This window comes from Herpailurus yagouaroundi, unplaced genomic scaffold, assembly GCF_014898765.1.
Source record: "Herpailurus yagouaroundi ecotype Mexico unplaced genomic scaffold, PumYag 100, whole genome shotgun sequence".
NCBI classification, from domain to species: Eukaryota; Metazoa; Chordata; class Mammalia; order Carnivora; family Felidae; genus Herpailurus; species Herpailurus yagouaroundi.
In genome coordinates this window covers 6,629,947-6,648,327 of record NW_024412391.1, presented here as the reverse complement: position 1 = coordinate 6,648,327, position 18,381 = coordinate 6,629,947, and the positions used below count along the sequence as shown (strand labels likewise).

General features: G+C 43.2%; 1 protein-coding gene across 3 annotated transcripts in view; it reads left to right on the top strand.

The window, feature by feature from the left end:
* AGK (acylglycerol kinase) overlaps positions 1 to 18,381 on the top strand; it is an 80,916-nt gene that overhangs the window by 12,000 nt on the left and 50,535 nt on the right. For all 3 annotated transcript variants that reach the window (XM_040471768.1, XM_040471770.1, XM_040471769.1), the window contains exon 3: positions 15,705 to 15,744. In XM_040471768.1, coding sequence (XP_040327702.1) covers positions 15,705 to 15,744 — 40 coding nt within the window. The remainder of the gene's footprint in view (positions 1 to 15,704; positions 15,745 to 18,381) is intronic.

The window sequence follows — 18,381 nt, the reverse complement described above, 5'->3', positions numbered from 1 at the left end:
GTGCCAGGCTAGTCATTTCCGTGTGTGTGGTCTCATCAAATCCTCAGAATTGCCTTGTGAGAGGGGTAAGAAGATTTCCATACTTGAGATTAGGAAGTTGAGGCTCAGGTAGATTAGTAGCTGGTGGGATTTGGACCCAGGTAAATCCTACCCGAAATCCCATGTCCTTTCTTTGCTGATGACGACTTTGGAGAGCAATGCTCACTTCTGTGTATAAGTACCACTGTATTTATTAATGACACTACCTTTTCACTGCCTTTCGTGTAACTTTATCAGAACTCTTCTGTAATGTTCCTGTTGTAGTTTTAACTGCTCCAATGGAATAAAACCCTTAGAACACCTTTATTAGCATGCACTATACACCCGTGGTGAAAACCGGACACACTGCCAGGGACCAAGACACCTATTTCGAAACCTCCAGAGTGTCATTGGTTCCTCTGTGCTCCGTAGCTGTCTTTGTTGATACCTTTGTCTGACTCCCCTTTTGCTCACTGTTCTTGCCCTTCCCTCTGCCTTTCCCTTTTTAGCTTCCTTGATAAGTAGATGAGTGGATTTTCCTAACTTCTCTGAACATGTTCAAACATACCACAAAATTGAAAGCATTTTACAATAAACACCTGCCTATTACTTGGAGTCTAGATTTTACTGTATTTGCCTTATCACATATCTCTCCATTTGTCCATCCCTCTCTGTCTCACTTTTTGATGCATTTCAAAATAATTTGTAGAGGTCTGTACTACCACCTAAACACCTGAAGATGCTTATCAGTAATTCGGTTATAGGCAAATTAGTATTTGCTTATGGTGGTTTTTTAGTTATAGAATTTGTGTAAAATGGAATGTACAGATCTTTTTTTTTTAATTTTCTTTAATGTTTGTTTATTTTTGAGAGAGACAGAGCATGAGCAGGGGAGGGGCAGAGAGAGACACAGAATCTGAAGTAGGCTCCAGGCTCTGAGCTGTCAGCACAGAGCCGGATGCGGGACTTGAACCCAAGAACCTTGGGATCATGACCTGAGCTGAAGTCAGACACTTAACCAACTGAGCCACCCAGGTGCCCCTGGAATGTACGGATCTTAGATGTACGTGCACTGAGTTTTTGTCAGGTGCATATACGTGTATCACTGAGATTCCTAGCACAATACAAAATGTTGCCATCACTCTGCGTGTTTTCCTCATGTCCCTTCGTGGTCAATCTCTGTCCCCTGCCCCCAGAGGTAACTGTCCTGCTTTTTTCCCCCCCCCCCCCCACCATAGATTGATTCTTTTCTCCCCCACCATAGATTGATTTTTTTCCCCCCTGTTCCAAACTTTATGTACATGGAATAAGATGTATTCTTTTTTTTGAAAGGCTTCTTCCTCTCAGCACAGTGGCTTTGAGATTCATCTGTGCTATTGCATTTATCTATAGTTCACTCCTTTATATTGCTCAGTAGAAGGTAAGCATATTATAATGGTTAATATTTTATACTTAGAGAATTGTAAATTCCTTGATTTTGATTTCTGAGACTGGTGAACATAATATTTTGCATTACTCATTTTAGAAAATACAAATTGTGGTCCACCTCCGTGGATTAGTCGTTTAGGTGTCTCTTAATTTGGGCTCAGGTCATGATCTCAAAATCCGTGGGATTTAGCCCCGTGTTGGGCTGTGGGCTGACACAGTAGAACCTTGGGAATCTCTCTCTCCCTCTGTCTGCCCCTCCCCTGCTTGCGCATGTATGCATGTTCTCTATCTGTCTCTCAAAAATAAACATTAAAAAAACCCCAGACAAATTGTTTGATTATATGTATTTGACTTTTTTCTTCCCTTTGAAAGAAAAACAATTTTCCTGATAAAGGATTCACGTGCCAGTAATAACAGTTGCCTGTATTTTAATGTTGATTTTGAGATTTTAATGGTCATGGTTTTTCTAAGGAAAAGTTTTTTCTGCAACAGATTTGGAAGAAGTTGCATATGTTCCTCTTGATCTGTTCCATTTTTGGTTGCTGCCCTTAATTTGCCTTTTGACCCAGGTATCATTTTTTTGCAGGCTCTTTTCCATTGTTAATGTGCTTGTAAGTTTTCCTCCTCGGGAGTGCCTTCCCCTTTTAGTCTCCCTTCCTCTCAGTTTCAAGGAAGAAAACCTGTGATATTTTTCCCTCTGCATAATTTCCCCACAGCCGGTTGCTGGAGTCCACCGGAGCAGGAGCAGCAGGGGCTGCTCTCAGGACTCAGCAAGAGCAATTGAAGAGGAGGAAATGACCCTGTTTGCTGAAAGTAAAGCGAATTTAAGTGTTGCTCATTCCTCTTCAACTGCTCTTTCTAGGCTTTCTGGGCTCCCTGGGGGCGATTATGCTCCAGGTTCTTCAGTTCATCGTGTCGGCAGTTCCCTGCAACAGTCCCTCTCCTGTTCCTCACCCTTCAGTAGCACAGAATCTACTAATAAAAAGTGCGGGGGAGAGGAGGCATTGTAGTCTTAAAGTTGTCTCCAGAGTCAGAACTGACGCTTCCTAGCAGTGTGACCTCGGGCTCCCTAAACTAGGTCCCCCTGTACAGTGGGATGATAAGAGTGCCTCCCTGGGTCATTGAAGGATTGAGTGAGGAACCGTAAAGCTGTTAGCGTAGTGCCTGATAGACATGGGGTTCGGGTTCGACAAATGCTAGTAATTGTGAGTAAATCTGATGTTCAGTACGTTGGGAGTTAAAATGAATTACTTCTGGTAACTGGCAGTGAATGATTTGAGAGACAACCGGTGGGGAAGGAAGACCAGGATCTGCCAGATGGTCTAATAAGATCTCAGCCTTATTCTTTCACTTTACGTGGAACAGGACAGCTTGGAAAGTGTGGTTTTATGACAGAACATAACCCCAGACGAGGCGGGGCGTGAGCAGTTACAGTTGGCTTGGTCTGGACCATCATGCATCTGATTTCAGCTCCCATTGTTGCTTTCATCTCTGGGGATCTCGTGCTTGCTCGTCCTGGGTCTGGTCTCTCTCCCTGGGATTTTGGTTGGTGAGCCTTGGCACAGGTTCTGAACTTCCTTTCCTGGCTCCGCAGTCAACAGTAGCCCTGCTCTTCCTCTGTTCTGGCTCCTCGTGCTCAGCTCCATCCTTTGGCTCCGTGCTCCGGCACTGGTTCAGTCACCCACCTGGACTTTGACCCAGGGCTCCCGCCATTCATTTCTGTGGGGCGTCTAGTCTCTCAGCCAGAACTCTTGATCCTTTCTTGGGGATTTTAAAGTCCCATTGACACTATTAATCCCTGAACGTGAAACTTGCAAAGCAAATGCGAAGCTAAGTGATGGTCCTGGGCCGTGTGTCCCTAGGTTTTTATTAATGTTGGAGTTTTTTCCCTCTGAATATAGAAAGGTTAATCTTGATTACTGTATCATCAGCTTTCACCAGCACGGGTGGGAGCTCACCTTTCGAGTTCTGTGGCCAAAAAACAATTGCTTAGAAGAAGTAAAAATAAGTGGTTTTAAGTTGGCACGAGGGGTGTGTTGAGTGTCATTCAGTTTTATCGAGAACTTGGTAATAGTAATGATGATAATCACTCACACTCGATCAGGGCTTGTCATATACCAGACGTGATTCTAAGCACTTTATGTTTATTAACTCATTTTATCCTCTGAACAACTTTGAGATGGTTATTCATCTCCTACTAGTGTGAGATTAATAACCCTAGAAGGAGGCAGAAACCAAGGGAGAGCAAGATTAAGTAATTTGCCCAAGGTCACACAGCTAAAAAGTGGGAGAGCCCTGATACCAAACCACGTAGTCCTTACCTTAACCTCTGGAAATGGCTCCTGTATCTAAGGGAGCCGGGGAGAAATGAAGAGCCATAAACTGAAGATTGTCTTCTGTCATAGACCCCATAGGACATAAGACAGATACTTTAACGTAGTGCTTCAAGTCTGGGCTTCTGAGCTAGTTGGGTCCGAGCCTTGCGTGTGCCACTTGCTGGGTGAGTGACTTTGGGCAGATTATTCAACCTTGTTAAACTTCACCTTATTCATCCATATAACATCTGACAACCTTATTGTGACACTTAGGAGACATAATCACAGCTGCTGGCACAATTTAAAAGAGCAGTTACTTTTATTATGAATGCATGAGGCGCTCTGTGCTGGGTCCTGTTTGAAGGTACAAAGTAAATGTCAGGGGTGCCTAAGAAAAGATTAAAGTTTTTTTATTATGGAGATTTTAGTCATATAAAAATCAGAATAGTATAATCCCCATGTGTTCTCACCCTGCCTCGATAAATACCAACATTTTACTGATCTCATTTCATTTCTCTACTTTTCTTTTTCCCCCTCTGGAATATTTTGATGCAGATTTTCAGAAATTCTAGCTTCGATCATTTATACTTCGGTACCTTGTCTTTAATAAGTAAGAACTTAAAAAATCACAATGGCATTATTATGATCCTAACGATCCTGAAATTCTTTTATGTCTTCTCATATCCAGCCTGTGTGTATTTTCCCTCCTATCCCCCCATTCTTTGTTTTATGGTTTGTTCAAATCAATATCAAAACAAGTTTTGACACATTGCATTTAGTATCTATTTCTAAAGCCTCTCGAACTATAACCCCCTCCTTCTTTTAAAGTATTTATTTATTTTCAAAACCAGGCAGGTCTGCCTTTTCCCTGGAGAGTTTTTCATAATTGAGATTTGGTGGATAAGTTATACCATTCAGTGCTGCGCAGAGTCCTGTGGGGGCCTGAGGCAAGGAGAAAAATCGGTGATATTGGTTCTGTGTTTATTTCAAACCGTGATACTGTGTTCATCATGGGTCTTTTGCATTCATTTTGATTTTTAGAATTATTAATTGTCTCCATTGTGGTTTTTTTGGCGTGAATTTTGCACCTGAGGTGAATGCCTTACTCTCCTCATTGTAGTCTCAGCCCTGAGTCTGTTCCCCTGTCTCTCCTGTGTCTTATAAACTGGCGATCAGACCCAGGTGCTAGAGCTTTGCTGCTGTCCAAAGCGTGGGCCGTGCTCCTGCAGCGCAGTTCCTCCTGGGAATGGATTAGAAACGCAGAGTCTCCGGACCCAACCCAGACCTGCTGAGTCAGAATGTGCATTTAACCAGGTCCCCAGGGGATTTGTGTGTATACTGAGATTGAGGATCACGGCTCCCGAGGCAGAATTAGATTCAGGTTTAATTTTTAGGGGAAGCATGCTTCATACACGTGTTGTGGATTTCTTCCCGTATCATGTCAGGAAGTACGTGGTGTGGGGTTGTCCTGCCTTGGCGGATATTAAGATCGGTCAGTGGATTGGGAGGCAGTCAGCTTAGTCCACCCATTAGGAAGTGAAGACCGTGGCTTCTTAGAGTTACTAGAGCCACGTGGTTAAGAGGAGGAGTGACCATACGTGTTCGAATGTCGGCTTTCCATCTGCCCAGCTGTGAAACCTCGCTGTGCTTCAATTCTCTCTAAACTCTAACTTCAATTCTCTGTCTAGTGGAACTCATTTCTTTGGGTTGTCATGCCGATTTTCTTAGAATAGGGCCAGGCACAAAAAAGCTCTCCATCAGAAATAGCGCTTCGTCTTCTGGCTTTTCCATCCTTATCAGAGAAAGCCTCATAACAAAGATGTGTTTGGAGTTGGGCCTTGCGGTGAGTGGGACAGTGTGCTAGGTGATGTGAATGCCTTGAGCATAGGCAGAAACTGGAAATGCAGTGTATTTTTGGAGATTAGCAAAGAATTTGACTTCACTATAGACTACAGTTACTTCTTCTTTTTTTTTTTTTTTTTTGGTAGAATAGGAGAAAAAGTTCAATTATGGAAGTCTTTGTAGGCAGTTTGTAGTATTTGGTGAGCAGTGGAGATACAGTGAAGCTGTTTAAGGAGAGGAGCATGTCATGAGCAAAGTGGCACTCAGGAAGCTTAGTCCAGCACCCTTGGGCAAGATACGTTGGAGGGGGAGGGCGTGTGGTTTGGGAGGGCATTTCATCATAGAAGCTAAGAGAAGCCAGACCACAGTGATGGCATTGGAAGGGGGAAAATAAATGGGTGGAAAAAGACTGTGATAGACTAATATCTGAGCATGAGCACTGTAGGCAGGTAGCCTGCTGGTTGGTTTGCGTTTTGCTATTTACTAGCTGCGACTTTTATCAAGTACTTAATCCCTTCAACTTCTGCACCCCAGTCACCTTCTGGGGTAATGGTGCTAATGAGATCTGCTTTGCAGGTTAGTTGTAAGGATTAAGTGAGATGATGCATTTCCTAGTACCTGCTACTGTGCCCGTCTCCTAGCTTCCCCTTGGTAAATGCTCGTTCTTATTATCATTCTATGATGGACTGGCTGTTTGGCTGAAGGAGAGGAAGGTAAGTCATTTTTTGGTTTCAAGACTAGGATAATTGGTGATACAGAAAGAGGCAAGTCGCCAGGGAGAATTGGTTTAAGGAGGAGGTATTATTCTCTTCCCTTTAAGCTATGTTGAGTTAGAGACTCTGACAGCAGATCCAGGGGGAAATGTGTTAGATTCCAGGGGTAAATTATGCATGCGCCACACTTGACTAGACCTGTATTATTTCTTTGGGTACACATTATGGTTTTAGTAATGTCTTGGGCTTCATTTTGTTCCGGATCTCTGGGGTTCTGACAAAGCAGATGTTTTACCTTGACATCCGTTGAGATTAGCCTCTGCCTTTGCAGTCGGTGGTCCCAGGCCTGGCTGGTCCAGCACGGGCTGAAGGTAGCGAGGGATTTTTCCCCTCCTGGCTTTTCCTCATTTCACATTTTGTTGTGGTTTTAAGAAAGCAGTTTGTTTTGCTTTTCAGCCATTTCAGGGTTCTCTCTCTCTCTCTCTCTCTCTCTCTCTCTCTCTCTGTGCAGGCTGATGCTGAAGTTTGGGGTATTAATAGGTGCTATTTAAAGAAGCTCATTTATGGGCAATTAAATAACATGCCTGTCAGCCCAGATTTGATAGGGAATAGGGAACTTTTTTTTTTAAGTGCAATGAAGTTTAATTATATTCCCTCTCCTTTTAGCTCTTTTGTCATTTTATTTAGAAAACAGATTTGTTCTTTTCTAAAAAAAAAATCTGTATTATTCTTTCCCATATGTTTATCGGTGGGGGGGTGGGGTGGGGCGGAGAGGACTGAGATGGAAGGGCAGGAGATATATTTAAGTTATGTTTTGTTTTATTGATTTCACATCATTTTTAGTGATATTTCTATCAGTGGTATTAGCTGCTCCAAGCACTGCAGAGAGAACAGTCGAAGCTCAGGCTAAACTAACCCCTCTGTAGGTGGTAACTGACATCTCCAATATTGTATGTCACGAAACAGCACAAATACTGACAATAGTTGATGAGTTTATAGGTCAGAAGGTCTGTCCTGTATTCTGGAGCCCAGGGTGAATACCCCTTTATGCATGTGGTTTATAGAGCACAGCTCGGAGGGTAGGAGGAAGGGAAGAAGGGACTCGGCCTACGGTATCTTTTCGAATAGCTGACATAACCTCTCTGTAACGTTTTCTCTCTTGCCTTTTAATACAGGAGTAGATAAGAGTACCTTGTGTAAAACTGACAAGAGTAGCTGTTTCTGCTAGCTTTTTAATTTCAGTGCTGCGTTATCCATTCTTGTTCACTTGTGGACTTGAGTGACTGGGGCTCTCCCCACTCCCCCTTCCTGTTTTAGTAAATACATTCTGGGGAAAATGCCCTTGGCTTTCATTATAGTGTTATTGGAAATGTTGATCCTTGCATTGTTAAATATACCACCAGGGAAAGAAGTCCAAATATACCACCATTTGACCTCAGAACTCCTGAACCCAAGTTCGGTGTATCCTTGTCACTAGCCCAGAACCCTTGTCCTTTACAGTTGATGGTAGACTTTAGCTTCCTTCCTCCTTTGCTAAACCTCACCGACAGCACCAGGGGTGACAGAATTTTAATGCCAGCGATTGCCTGCCTGCCTCCTTATTTTCTTTCTTCTTTTGTGCATTCTAAGGGTCATTAAAATGAAGACAGTCACCACTCAACGTATGCTTATCAGTAGTAATTCTTCTTGAGGCTTGATACTTTCACGACATTAGGGAGCTTCTTTATCTCATTATGGTTGGGAGAGGTAAGAAGATACACATTTCTGAAGTCGCAGGTAGCACATCATGCGGAGGCCTGGAGAACCAGAAGGGACATCATTCTCTGGTTAAACGGGAAGACCAGACCGGAAGGCCCTAAAATCCTTCTCAAAGTCATAAGTGTTTTTATCGTTCTCCTAGAGTTTGTAACACATCACATTCCCCATTTACGTCTCTCCGAGTGAGCCTTCTTTAGGCCCAGAATAGATCTTCGAGCGTTCTTCTCGAACACACTGCATATCTTCCCGCTTGGTGACCAGTCTTTCCCTTGGGCGGAGATGATCACCATTTTCTCACGGGTGACACTGATCACTGCCGCCGCCACTATCTGTTCGGGTGGGGGCGATGTGTGCTTGACAAAGCTCCCTGCTGTGCACATAAGAGAATCCCTTCTCTATGGTTTTTTCTGTCTCTCCTTCCATCTCCACTCCATCCAGGCTGTTCCATGGACAACCAGTGCTCACCGCCCCTGGCAATATCATGCTTAATTACTCGAGTAGGCTTGGGTGAGTTGAAGTAGTTGCTGTAAACATCTAAACTTGAAATCTGTTTTGTATAAAACAGAAACTGGGTTGCATGCACCAGGGGAAAAGCTGGTGGTAGAAATTGCTATACAGTTTGCTTCTAGACTGTAGTGGGAAATGTCTGTTTTTGGGAAATTGGATAGATCAATATGATTTTTTTGTTAACATGCAAAGTTGTTATTGAAATTACAACTTATCTTACTTTGCAGTCCTAAAGTAATAAATAAAACATTTATGGCTCAGAATAAATTGTGAACATCCCATTTCCTGTGGTAGCAGGCATGTTTGTATTCTTTTAAAGCCTCAGGCAGAGTGACATCAGCAGATTTTTTTCACTTCCTAATCCAGAAGCTTCTGATTTCTGTCAAAGGACCTGCATTTTAGTACTGAGCAGATAGATCTTTAGGGACCTTTTAAAAAATGATTTTTTTTTAACGTTTATTTCTTTTTGAGAGAGAGAACGAGCGAGCAAGCACAAGCTGGGGAGGTTCAGAGAGAGAGAGAGGGAGACGCAGGATCTGAAACAGGCTCCAGGCTCTGAGCTGTCTGGCACAGAGCCCGACCTGGGGCTCGAACTCACAAACCGCAAGATCATGACCCGAGCTGAAATCGGCTGCTTGGTTAACTGACTGAGCCATCCAGGCACCCCTTCAGGGACCCCTTTTTGATGTGACTACATGTTAAATTGTGCTAAACTTCAGTTCTCTTGGGAGACCGCATGATGTAGTAGAAAGAACATGGACTTGGAATTTATATACGGTACTTTGTGTGTGTGTGTGTGTGTGTGTGTGTGTGTGTGTGTGTGTGTGTCAGGGTTTCAGCTTCACCTTCAGATTTTTGATCCACGAGCAATCTAGAATTTCTCTGATAACAGACTCAGCCACTGGGACAGTTCTTAGGATGCTTCTTAGTATACCAGAAGGAGTTCTTCATTTAGCTTTCTAGTTCCTCATTTAACTAGTTCTTTTACCCACTCCCCCAAGCACGCGCGCACACACACGGTTCTTGATCTGGTCAGGTTTCCATGACTGTTCTAACTTTTCATCCTCAACTGTACCACGGTGATTTCTTCTCTTGCCCTTTGGTGGTAATTACAGAGAAGAGCTATCTCAGGTGGGTCTGTGGCTTCAAGAATGCCAAACACTCATACAAAGAATCACCTTCAGTTTTTCCTGCGGGACAAAGTCTGCCTGTGAGCACAGTGAGTCAGTCTCTCTTGATCAAACATTTGCCACTTATTTATTGAACAGTTATTTATTGAGTACCTTTTATCTACAAGGGGTGCTGTGTGCAGAAGAGAAAATGAGAAAATGGTGAATTATCCATGAATTCAAGGCAGTTATAGTGAAGGAAGAAAGGGGAGACCAGCAGTTTTGTGTGTGGTGGGCTAAGGGTGTGGGTGGCATCGGGTGTGGCCTTTCTAGTTTTTAAAAGGGATGGGGGATAGAGGGATCAGATCCTTGCAGGGGGAATGTTCACTGTTTTAGGAAAAGCAAAAGCGTGTGGTTTTTGCAGCACCAAGAACATGACGGGAGATAAGGAAGTGGTTCTTAACTTCTTTCCTCAGTTATCCACTGCGTTTTTCCTTTGGCTTTCAAATGAGGTACAGTCTGTGTACGTGAGGTTCATCCGGCGTTCTCTGTCATCTGTCCCAGGGCTCAGGGCATCTCTTCGGCTGTTTCTGCTTCTCACGTAGACCATCCGATCCGCTCTCATCCCTCCATTACTACATGTATCTTTAGTCAAGATTACTGTTGGATTCCACACGTGTATTTCCAGCTGTCCCTTGGACACCCCCACCTGGACTCACCCCTATCTCCGATGGACAAATCCAGAACTAAGCCCAGCTTCCGCCCTCCTAAACCCGTGTCCCCTACCACAGCCCACTTCTGAGTGGTACCGCCTTCCACCGATGGCTCAGTGCAACAATGTGGACACTGCCTTGGACCCCTGCCTTCCCTTTCTTCCCCACAGGCCAGCCCTTGGGTTTGCTTCCAAAACATCTGCTGCCTCTGTCCTCTCCTGGATCCTGGTTCCCGTGGTCATCCTGTCGTCCTGGCTGTCTTGAATTCCTGGAGAACCCTCCCTGGTCTCCCTGGCTCCAGTCTTTGCTTCAACCATGGCTGGCTGACTTCACACTGCAGCTGGAATGGTCCCCCTAACACATCACTCTGGCCACATCCTGTATCTTCCTAACACCTTTTAAAAGTTTTGGGGCGCCTGGGTGGCTCAGTCAGTTAAGCGTCCGACTTCGGCTCACGTCATGATCTCATGGTCCGTGAGTTCAAGCCCCGTGTCAGGCTCTGTGCTGACGGCTCAGAGCCCGGAGCCTGTTTCAGATTCTGTGTCTCGCTCTCTCTCTCTGACCCTCCCCCGTTCATGCTCTGTCTCTCTCTGTCTCAAAAATAAATAAACATTAAAAAATAAATTAAAAAAGTTTCTTATGTCCTAAGGGTAAAGCCCTGATTCCTTAAATAGCTTAAAAGGACCGTGGCAGTCTGTCCTGTGCCTCCCCTCCTCTTCCATGGCTCCTCCCATCGCAGGCTGGCCTCCAGCTGTCCTGAACTTTCACTTTCCCATATTGGCCCTGCCTCACGCTCTCAGGCTTGTACATGCTGTTTCCTTTGCGTTCTCCTCCCTATTTTTGCCTTGCTACTTTTTATTTCTCCCCTAAATGTACACTTGAGGGCCACTTCCTATAAAAAGCTTTCTCTAATTCCCCCAAGACTCGATTAGGTATTCCTAAATGTGCCCCTTTTACAGAGCACATAAAAGTCACGTCACCTTACGATTGCCTGTCAAATTGTCTTTCTTCCCTTCTAATCTGTAAACTTCATGAGGGGAGGGCTGGGTTTATTCACTAGTATATCCAGGACATCTGCACAGCGCCTGGCATATCATTTATCAAGAAACCCGCCTTTTACTTTATCACTAATACTTGCCAAGAGCTATTTCAGGTCAGGACCCAATCTGGTTCGTTGTACCGTACCGAATACTTTGTGTTCAATGAATATTTCACCTGCTGCTTTTGGGAACTTTATTGTGCTTGAACTTACTAAAAACATTATATGAATGCAAATTTTAAAAGTTAAGTGAGATTAGGAGGTAATGTGGTTAATTGAATGAATTGCTATAAAGTAGATAGATGAATGAGTATTGCCCATTCACGATTCTCTGAGGGTAAGAGGAAGCATTAAAGCATGCATTTTAGGGTCAAGTTGGCATGGGTTGGAATGCCAGCTCTACCATTTAGTCACATGGTGGTCTCGGGCAAGTCAGTTCCTGCTCTGAGCCTCAACTTCTTCATACATAAAATGAGAATATAATGCCTGTCTTGCAAGGTTGTTACAAAGATTAAAGGTTTGTGAGAACAGCTGCTATAATATCTGACACATGGAAGTCGCTCTATGAATTTTAAGTTATTTTCTCTTTTATTCCAACAAAGCTGCCTTTCCTGAAACATTTTTGGAATTTCTTTTTTGAAATAGTTTTCAGAGCTGGTTATAGATCATCAGAATATATCAATGGGAGAAATCATTTTTTCTTTGAGGATGTGTGATTTTTAGAAACAGCTTGGTTCAGAGAGCAAGATCAAGATAGTTAATACCATTTTTGATATTAAAAAAATTGTGATTATAATGAGATTTTCTTTTGTAGCATCTAAATTGGTACATATTCTAGCTTTCTCACAGGTGGCATTGACAGCATATTCCATCTGGCACATTAAAATCCAGGGAATTAATTATAAAAAAGTCTTTTGATTTTGAATAGTGCTCTGATAAATCAAGTAGTATTAGCAAGCTCAAGAGAACTGAGGTCTTTAATCATATACTTAATCACAAGTTAACATTCAAAATTTTACTTCTAGTGAAAAAGAATTTGGGGGAAAAAAATGATCCAAGGTGCTACCCATATTCTTGTCTGTATTTGGGGCCATTCTCTTTTTACCTAGGTCTGCAGGAATCCATGTGGCTGAAATACAGTAAGGCAGATGGTATCTAGTAATGACCCAGAGGAGCCTGGCACATTCAAGGGCCTGCCCCTGCTAGGAGGGGAGCCAGCTGCGGGAAAGGGATGGGGACATACAGGCAGGTACGCAGCTTTTATAGCAGTACAGAGGCCTTGTAGAGAGTAATCCGTAGGATGTATCTGTCGTATAAAAGACTGGAGGCACAGGTAATTTTATAGGAAAAATACATTAAAGTGGGTGTTTGGAGGAGCATAGTTCTGCGTGGTGGTAGTGGTCCCCCCAGGGCAGTGTGGAAGCTGGATTGAGGATTAGCCCAGTCCAGGGGATCCAGTGACAAATGCTCAGGTTGCTGCAAGGAACCCAGTTTTCTTTGGTGATCTATTGGTTACCAAGGGTTTAGTATTTTTACCTTGTCATGGTAGAGAAGTCGTGGATGTGAGGTGTCAAGTCAACTATAAAGTGGTATTGTCATGTTAATCACTTTTAAATATTTTACTACTTTGTGCCTTGAATTTCCCTAATCGCGTGCGCGTGTGTTTAAATTACATATATAATTGTTGCTGTTAGGACGATTCACTGAGCGCAGTTGATGGAGAGCTTTTGGGTAGAAGAGCAAAACATGAATATTTGTGAATCTCTGGTGGGGGAGAGGAGAGAAGCTTATGCAGCGACCTTTTGCCACAGGGTAGGAGGGAATGGTCACTCAAGCAAGTGGGGACTGAGCCTGGCAGTAAAAGGTGCCTGTCATCTAGATTTCACAAAGGGTTAGCCCCCCTAAAATGTTTGTTGTAGAGCAGCCTGCACTTTTGAGTGTCATTTTAATTTTAATAGCACATTGTTCTTAGGTTTCAGATGGGGAGCACTTTTAAAATTAAATTAAATGAAAATTCCAGTATTGTTAACATATGGTGTTATATTAGTTTCCGGTGCACAATACAGTGATGCAGCAGTTCCAGACATGACCCGGTGCTCACCATCATATACTTGATCTTAGCCAAAAGGCCAAGAAGCGATCTCATCATGATAAATGTACTCTTTATTCCCCATCACCTCTTTTACCCGCCCCCCACCTCCCCTCTCATAACCACCACTCTAACCCCCTCTAACCACTCTTTAGTTAGAGTCTCTTTTTTGGTTTGTCTCTTTTGTTTTTTTTTTTCCCTTTGTTTCTTTCTTTCTTAAGTTCTACATATGAGTGAAATCATGTTATTTGTCTTTCTCTGACTTATTTTGCTTCGCATTATACTCTCTAGCTCCATCCATGTCCTCGCAAATGGCAGGATTTCATTCTTTTTATGGCTGAATAATATTCCATTGTATTTATATACCACATCTTCTGTATCCATTCATCTGTCGATGCACACTGGGTTGCTTTCCCGTCTTGGCTGTTGTAAATAATGCTGCAGTAAACACAGGGGGACATGTATCCCTTCAAATTAAGTGTTGTTGTGCTTTGGTAAAAACCCACAGACGGGCGGCATGGGTGCTTCCCTCACACAGTGCTTTCTTCTGAAAGTTGACCGCTCTGTGAAATCTGGGGTGGTTCTCCAGGCTGGCTGTGGAAGAAAAATCATTGAGTAGCCTTTGACCGCGGCTATGGCAAAAAGCGAAAGGTTGTTTAATTTTTCAGTTTAACCTTAACTCAAAATTAGGTTTTGAATGACTGTAAAAATGCAAAATTCGGGGTGCCTGGGTGGCTCAGTCAGTTAAGCGTCCGACTTCGGCTCAGGTCATGATCTCATGGTCCGTGAGTTCGAGCCCCGCGTCGGGCTCTGTGCTGACAGCTCAGAGCCTGGAGCCCGTTTCAGATTCTGTGTCTCCCTCTCTCTCTGCCCCTCCCCCGTTCATGCTCTGTCTCTCTCTGTCTCAAAAATAAATAAACGTTAAAAAAATTTTTTTTTTTAAAATGTAAAATTCAAAGTCTCCAATGTTATGAGAATGGTCTAAAAAGAGTATTTTTTTTATTTTTTTAGAAATAATTTAAATGAAAGAACCCTTTTCTCCTTTCAGTTCTTTCCTATAAATTGTTTATTGGTGTTTTTAACTGTGGTTAACCAGGTTCAAATTACTATCTTCGCGCCATCAACATGCATTAGGATAGACTCTTACAAGGAGAAGACCTGGGGTCTGGTAGGCAATCAGCCATTTAAAATGCTCTTATAGTATAAATGGCATAGACACATTTTAGGAATCTTTTATGTTAAATAGACAAACATTTTTCTGACAGAATGTTTTCATTTTTGCAAGCCAAAATTTCACCTCATGCCAGAATTTTCCACTTGTGATATAATTGAGTGTCTGACAGGGACATAAAAAATAAGAGATTCAGATGATAAAACAGTAGCAGAAGCAACTAAACATCAGATTTATTTCTGGAGAATGACCTGAGTAATTTCCACTGGATAATAAAAGTACAGGATAGGTACGTTAATCTTCTAATGCCGGGCTAACAAACCACTGCAAACCTAGTGACTTAACATGGCAAGAATTTATCATCTTCCAGTTCTTGGGGTTGGAAGTCCAACACGGGTCTCACTGGGCTAAAATCAAGGTGTCCACAAGAACTGCACTCCTTCTGGAGGCTCTAGGGGAGAAGCCATTTCCTTGCCTTTCCAGCTTCTAGAAGGTACCTCCATTCGCTGACTGGCGGCCTCCTCCCATCCTCAGGGCCAGCAAACTTGCACCTTTCTGACAATTTTTCCATAGTCCCCTTTGGTGCTGATCACAGGCAGGAACTTTTAGGGACCCCTGTGATTAGATTAGGCTCCCCTGCATAAAACCAGGATCATCTTCCCATCTCTAGATCCTAAACTTAATCACATCTGTTAAAGCCCCTTTGCCACCTAAGTAAGGTGACATATTTTCAGGTTCTGGGGATTAGGATGTGGGCGTCCTGGAGGGAGTGGTATTTTGTCTACCATTATGTAAATACTTAACACAGGATTTCATTCAGGGAAAGTACTTTTCACAAGTGCCTGTGCTTTGTTACAGGTCTTTTAGAAACTTTCACTTGGGTATTTTATAGGGAAGGGTTGTACTTTCTTTTTTTAAATACTTGAAAAAGCCAGTCTTACTCGTTTGGATCTTAACCTGCTTGCTAAAGCTAATGTTCATTCTCTTTGTTTGCTTTGATAGTGATAACCTGCTAAGGAGAGCGGCCTGCCAAGAGGCTCAGGTAATGTCACTTAATGTGCTAAAGTGAAAACCTGCTTTATCTCCACTGCGCAGAACACCCCGGCTCTTCCAGGGGACCTGCGCGATGCCTTGCCTCGGTGCGGGTTGGAGAGATTTTCCTACTCTCCGGATGAGTCAGGCTGAGAGCCAGCTCTGAAGAGAGCTGGAGGAAGTTAGCCATCTGGTGAAGAGCAGTTCTAACGCCCACCCCTTTAGACATGCTTACTTCTGGATTCGACCTAAGAGTGCATTACGTGGGCCGGTTGGAGCTCGGGGAGTTTGTTCATGTCTGTGGTTGTCCTTGAAGATTAGACTAAGCCCTGAATCTCCCCTGCTCCAAATAACCCCCAAGGATGTCCGTTCAGAGCAGGTGTTGCCCCTCGAAGTCAAATCTTCTTAAGACTGTTGATTCATATTTTTAAAGCCTGTTTAGCACAGTTGATTCATACCATGTGTGTGTTGTTCTCCCAGGCCTGTGATGCTGCATTAGGTAGGGTTGAATTAGAAATCCTTTCAAGTTGAATGGGGCGCCTGGGTGGCTTAGTCGGTTAAGCATCCGACTTCGGCTCAGGTCTGATCTCCACGTTCAAGCCCTACATCAGGCTCTGTGCTGCCAGCTCAGACCCTGGAGCCTGCTTTGGATTCTGTGTCTCCCTCTCCCTCTCTGACCCTCCCCACTCGCACTCTGTGTCTCTCTCTCTTTCTCTCAAAAATAAAAACCATTAAAAAAAAAATCCTTTCAAGTTCAAGACCATGTTTTTGTTCTTCCATCCCCTCCAAGTTTGTACATTATACCTTGCAGGTGAAATTCCATGAGTTCCTGAGTTGCCTTTTTGTTGTATGTCATTTAAGCTTATGATATCAGAAATACCAAAAAGGAAACATGAAGTAAAAAACGGCAAAGGTATGATGTATTTAGTAGAAGATGTGGTGGCAAGCCTCATATTTGTTACTGAAATGTTTTCATAGATGACAATGACAATAGATACTATGAATAAATTCTTCTCTTTGGTGATTAACTGTTCTAAATCTGTGGTTAAGAATTTGATTACTTATGTTGTTTGTTTTTATCTCCTATGGCTCTGCTGTTTTGAAAATCGATTCAAGGGACGCCTGGGTGGCATAGTCGGTTGAGCGTCTGACTCTTGATTTTGGCCTCAGGTCATGATCCCAGGGTCGTGGGGTCAAGCCCCATGTTGGGCTCCGTGATGAGTGTGAACCCTGCTTGAGATTCTCCGTCTCTCTCCCTCCCCCTCCATCCCCCTCCCTGTGCCCCGGGTGCCTCCCTCCCCTCCCTCTGCCCTTCTCCCCCACTGACACACACTCTCAAAAAAAAAAAATATATATATATATATATAATTTCAAATAAATTTCAGTATTAAATTCGAGGTGATTCCCACCCCAAGCTAATTTTCCATTAGCAACTGGAAAATCTTCTCGGGAGGGGACGCTCTTCTTTGTTTCTCCCTAAGGAAGAGTGGTTACAGGGTCCTCTCTTTCTTGTTTAAGGAAAATGTGTCCACCTCTGTTCTGAGTGCCGTCTCTTCCTTTCTCAGAGACTGCTCCTCTAGCCATTTGCTCCCTCATATTTACCTCTTCCCATGGCTCTAATTCTTTACTTCTCAGCACCCATGGACCTCCTTCCATCAGGCAGATGGAAGTGAATTCATCCTTAGAGCCTACTCTCATTACTCTTTGTGTTTATGTCCTTCCTTTCACAGTCTAAATTCTTGAATTTTTTTTTTTAATCTCCCGTAAACTCAACGTACTGTAGCTTCACATAAGCTCCTTAGCCCACTGTAAACCTGAGACTGGAGGTAGGTAAGAATTGGAGAGACTAGGAAACCAGCTCATGGGAGAATCATCTGGAACTGTAGATCTGGAATCTGGTAGGCCAGAGAAACTAGTTAATTAAATGACTTCTGGCCACATTTCAGAAAAGATATGGCTAGAGAAAGAACACATTACAATGTTTGGAGATTTGGCAGTGAAATTTTAAATTTGTTGAATTCAACAAAACTGAAAAGCGTAGAAATTAGAACACACCAGAAACTTTTTACAAACACATGGTAGGTCTTTCAGAAGCATTCAGAAAGTGTTTTGTTTTGCTTTGTTTTGTTTTAAAAGACTGTGCGTGGTGAGAACAGCTCTCCCCAGGACTGTCAGGGACTCAGTGGATTTAGAGTCACTTAATAAAACTCTTGGTGTAACTTTCATTTTTCTCCTGACTTTACTTTGTGCTTGTACACTTGATGTCTGCCTCCTTGGCCCAGACCTGCTCTCCACAGTCAAAGACCTGAAAGCTTGGCTCTGGAGCTTTCCTACTCACTCCTCCTGGTGATGGTCTTTTCCAGCCCAGGTGGGAGAGCGCCAGCTCACCTTTGTTCCCAGCTTGGTTCTGCGCATCCGGTTCTGCGTGTTTCTGAGTGCCACCACCTCCTTTATCTGCTTTTCAGAGCTGACAGATAGAAGAAGTTTGGGCTTTGGAGTCGCATGTAAATTCTAGGCTTGTGATTTATTAACTATATGACTTAATCTTTCTGAATCGTGGTTTTCTCAACTATTAAAATGGGAACATTTAATACCTCCTTAGTTTCTGAGAACTAAGAATAATGTGTAGGACAGAGGCAAACACTGG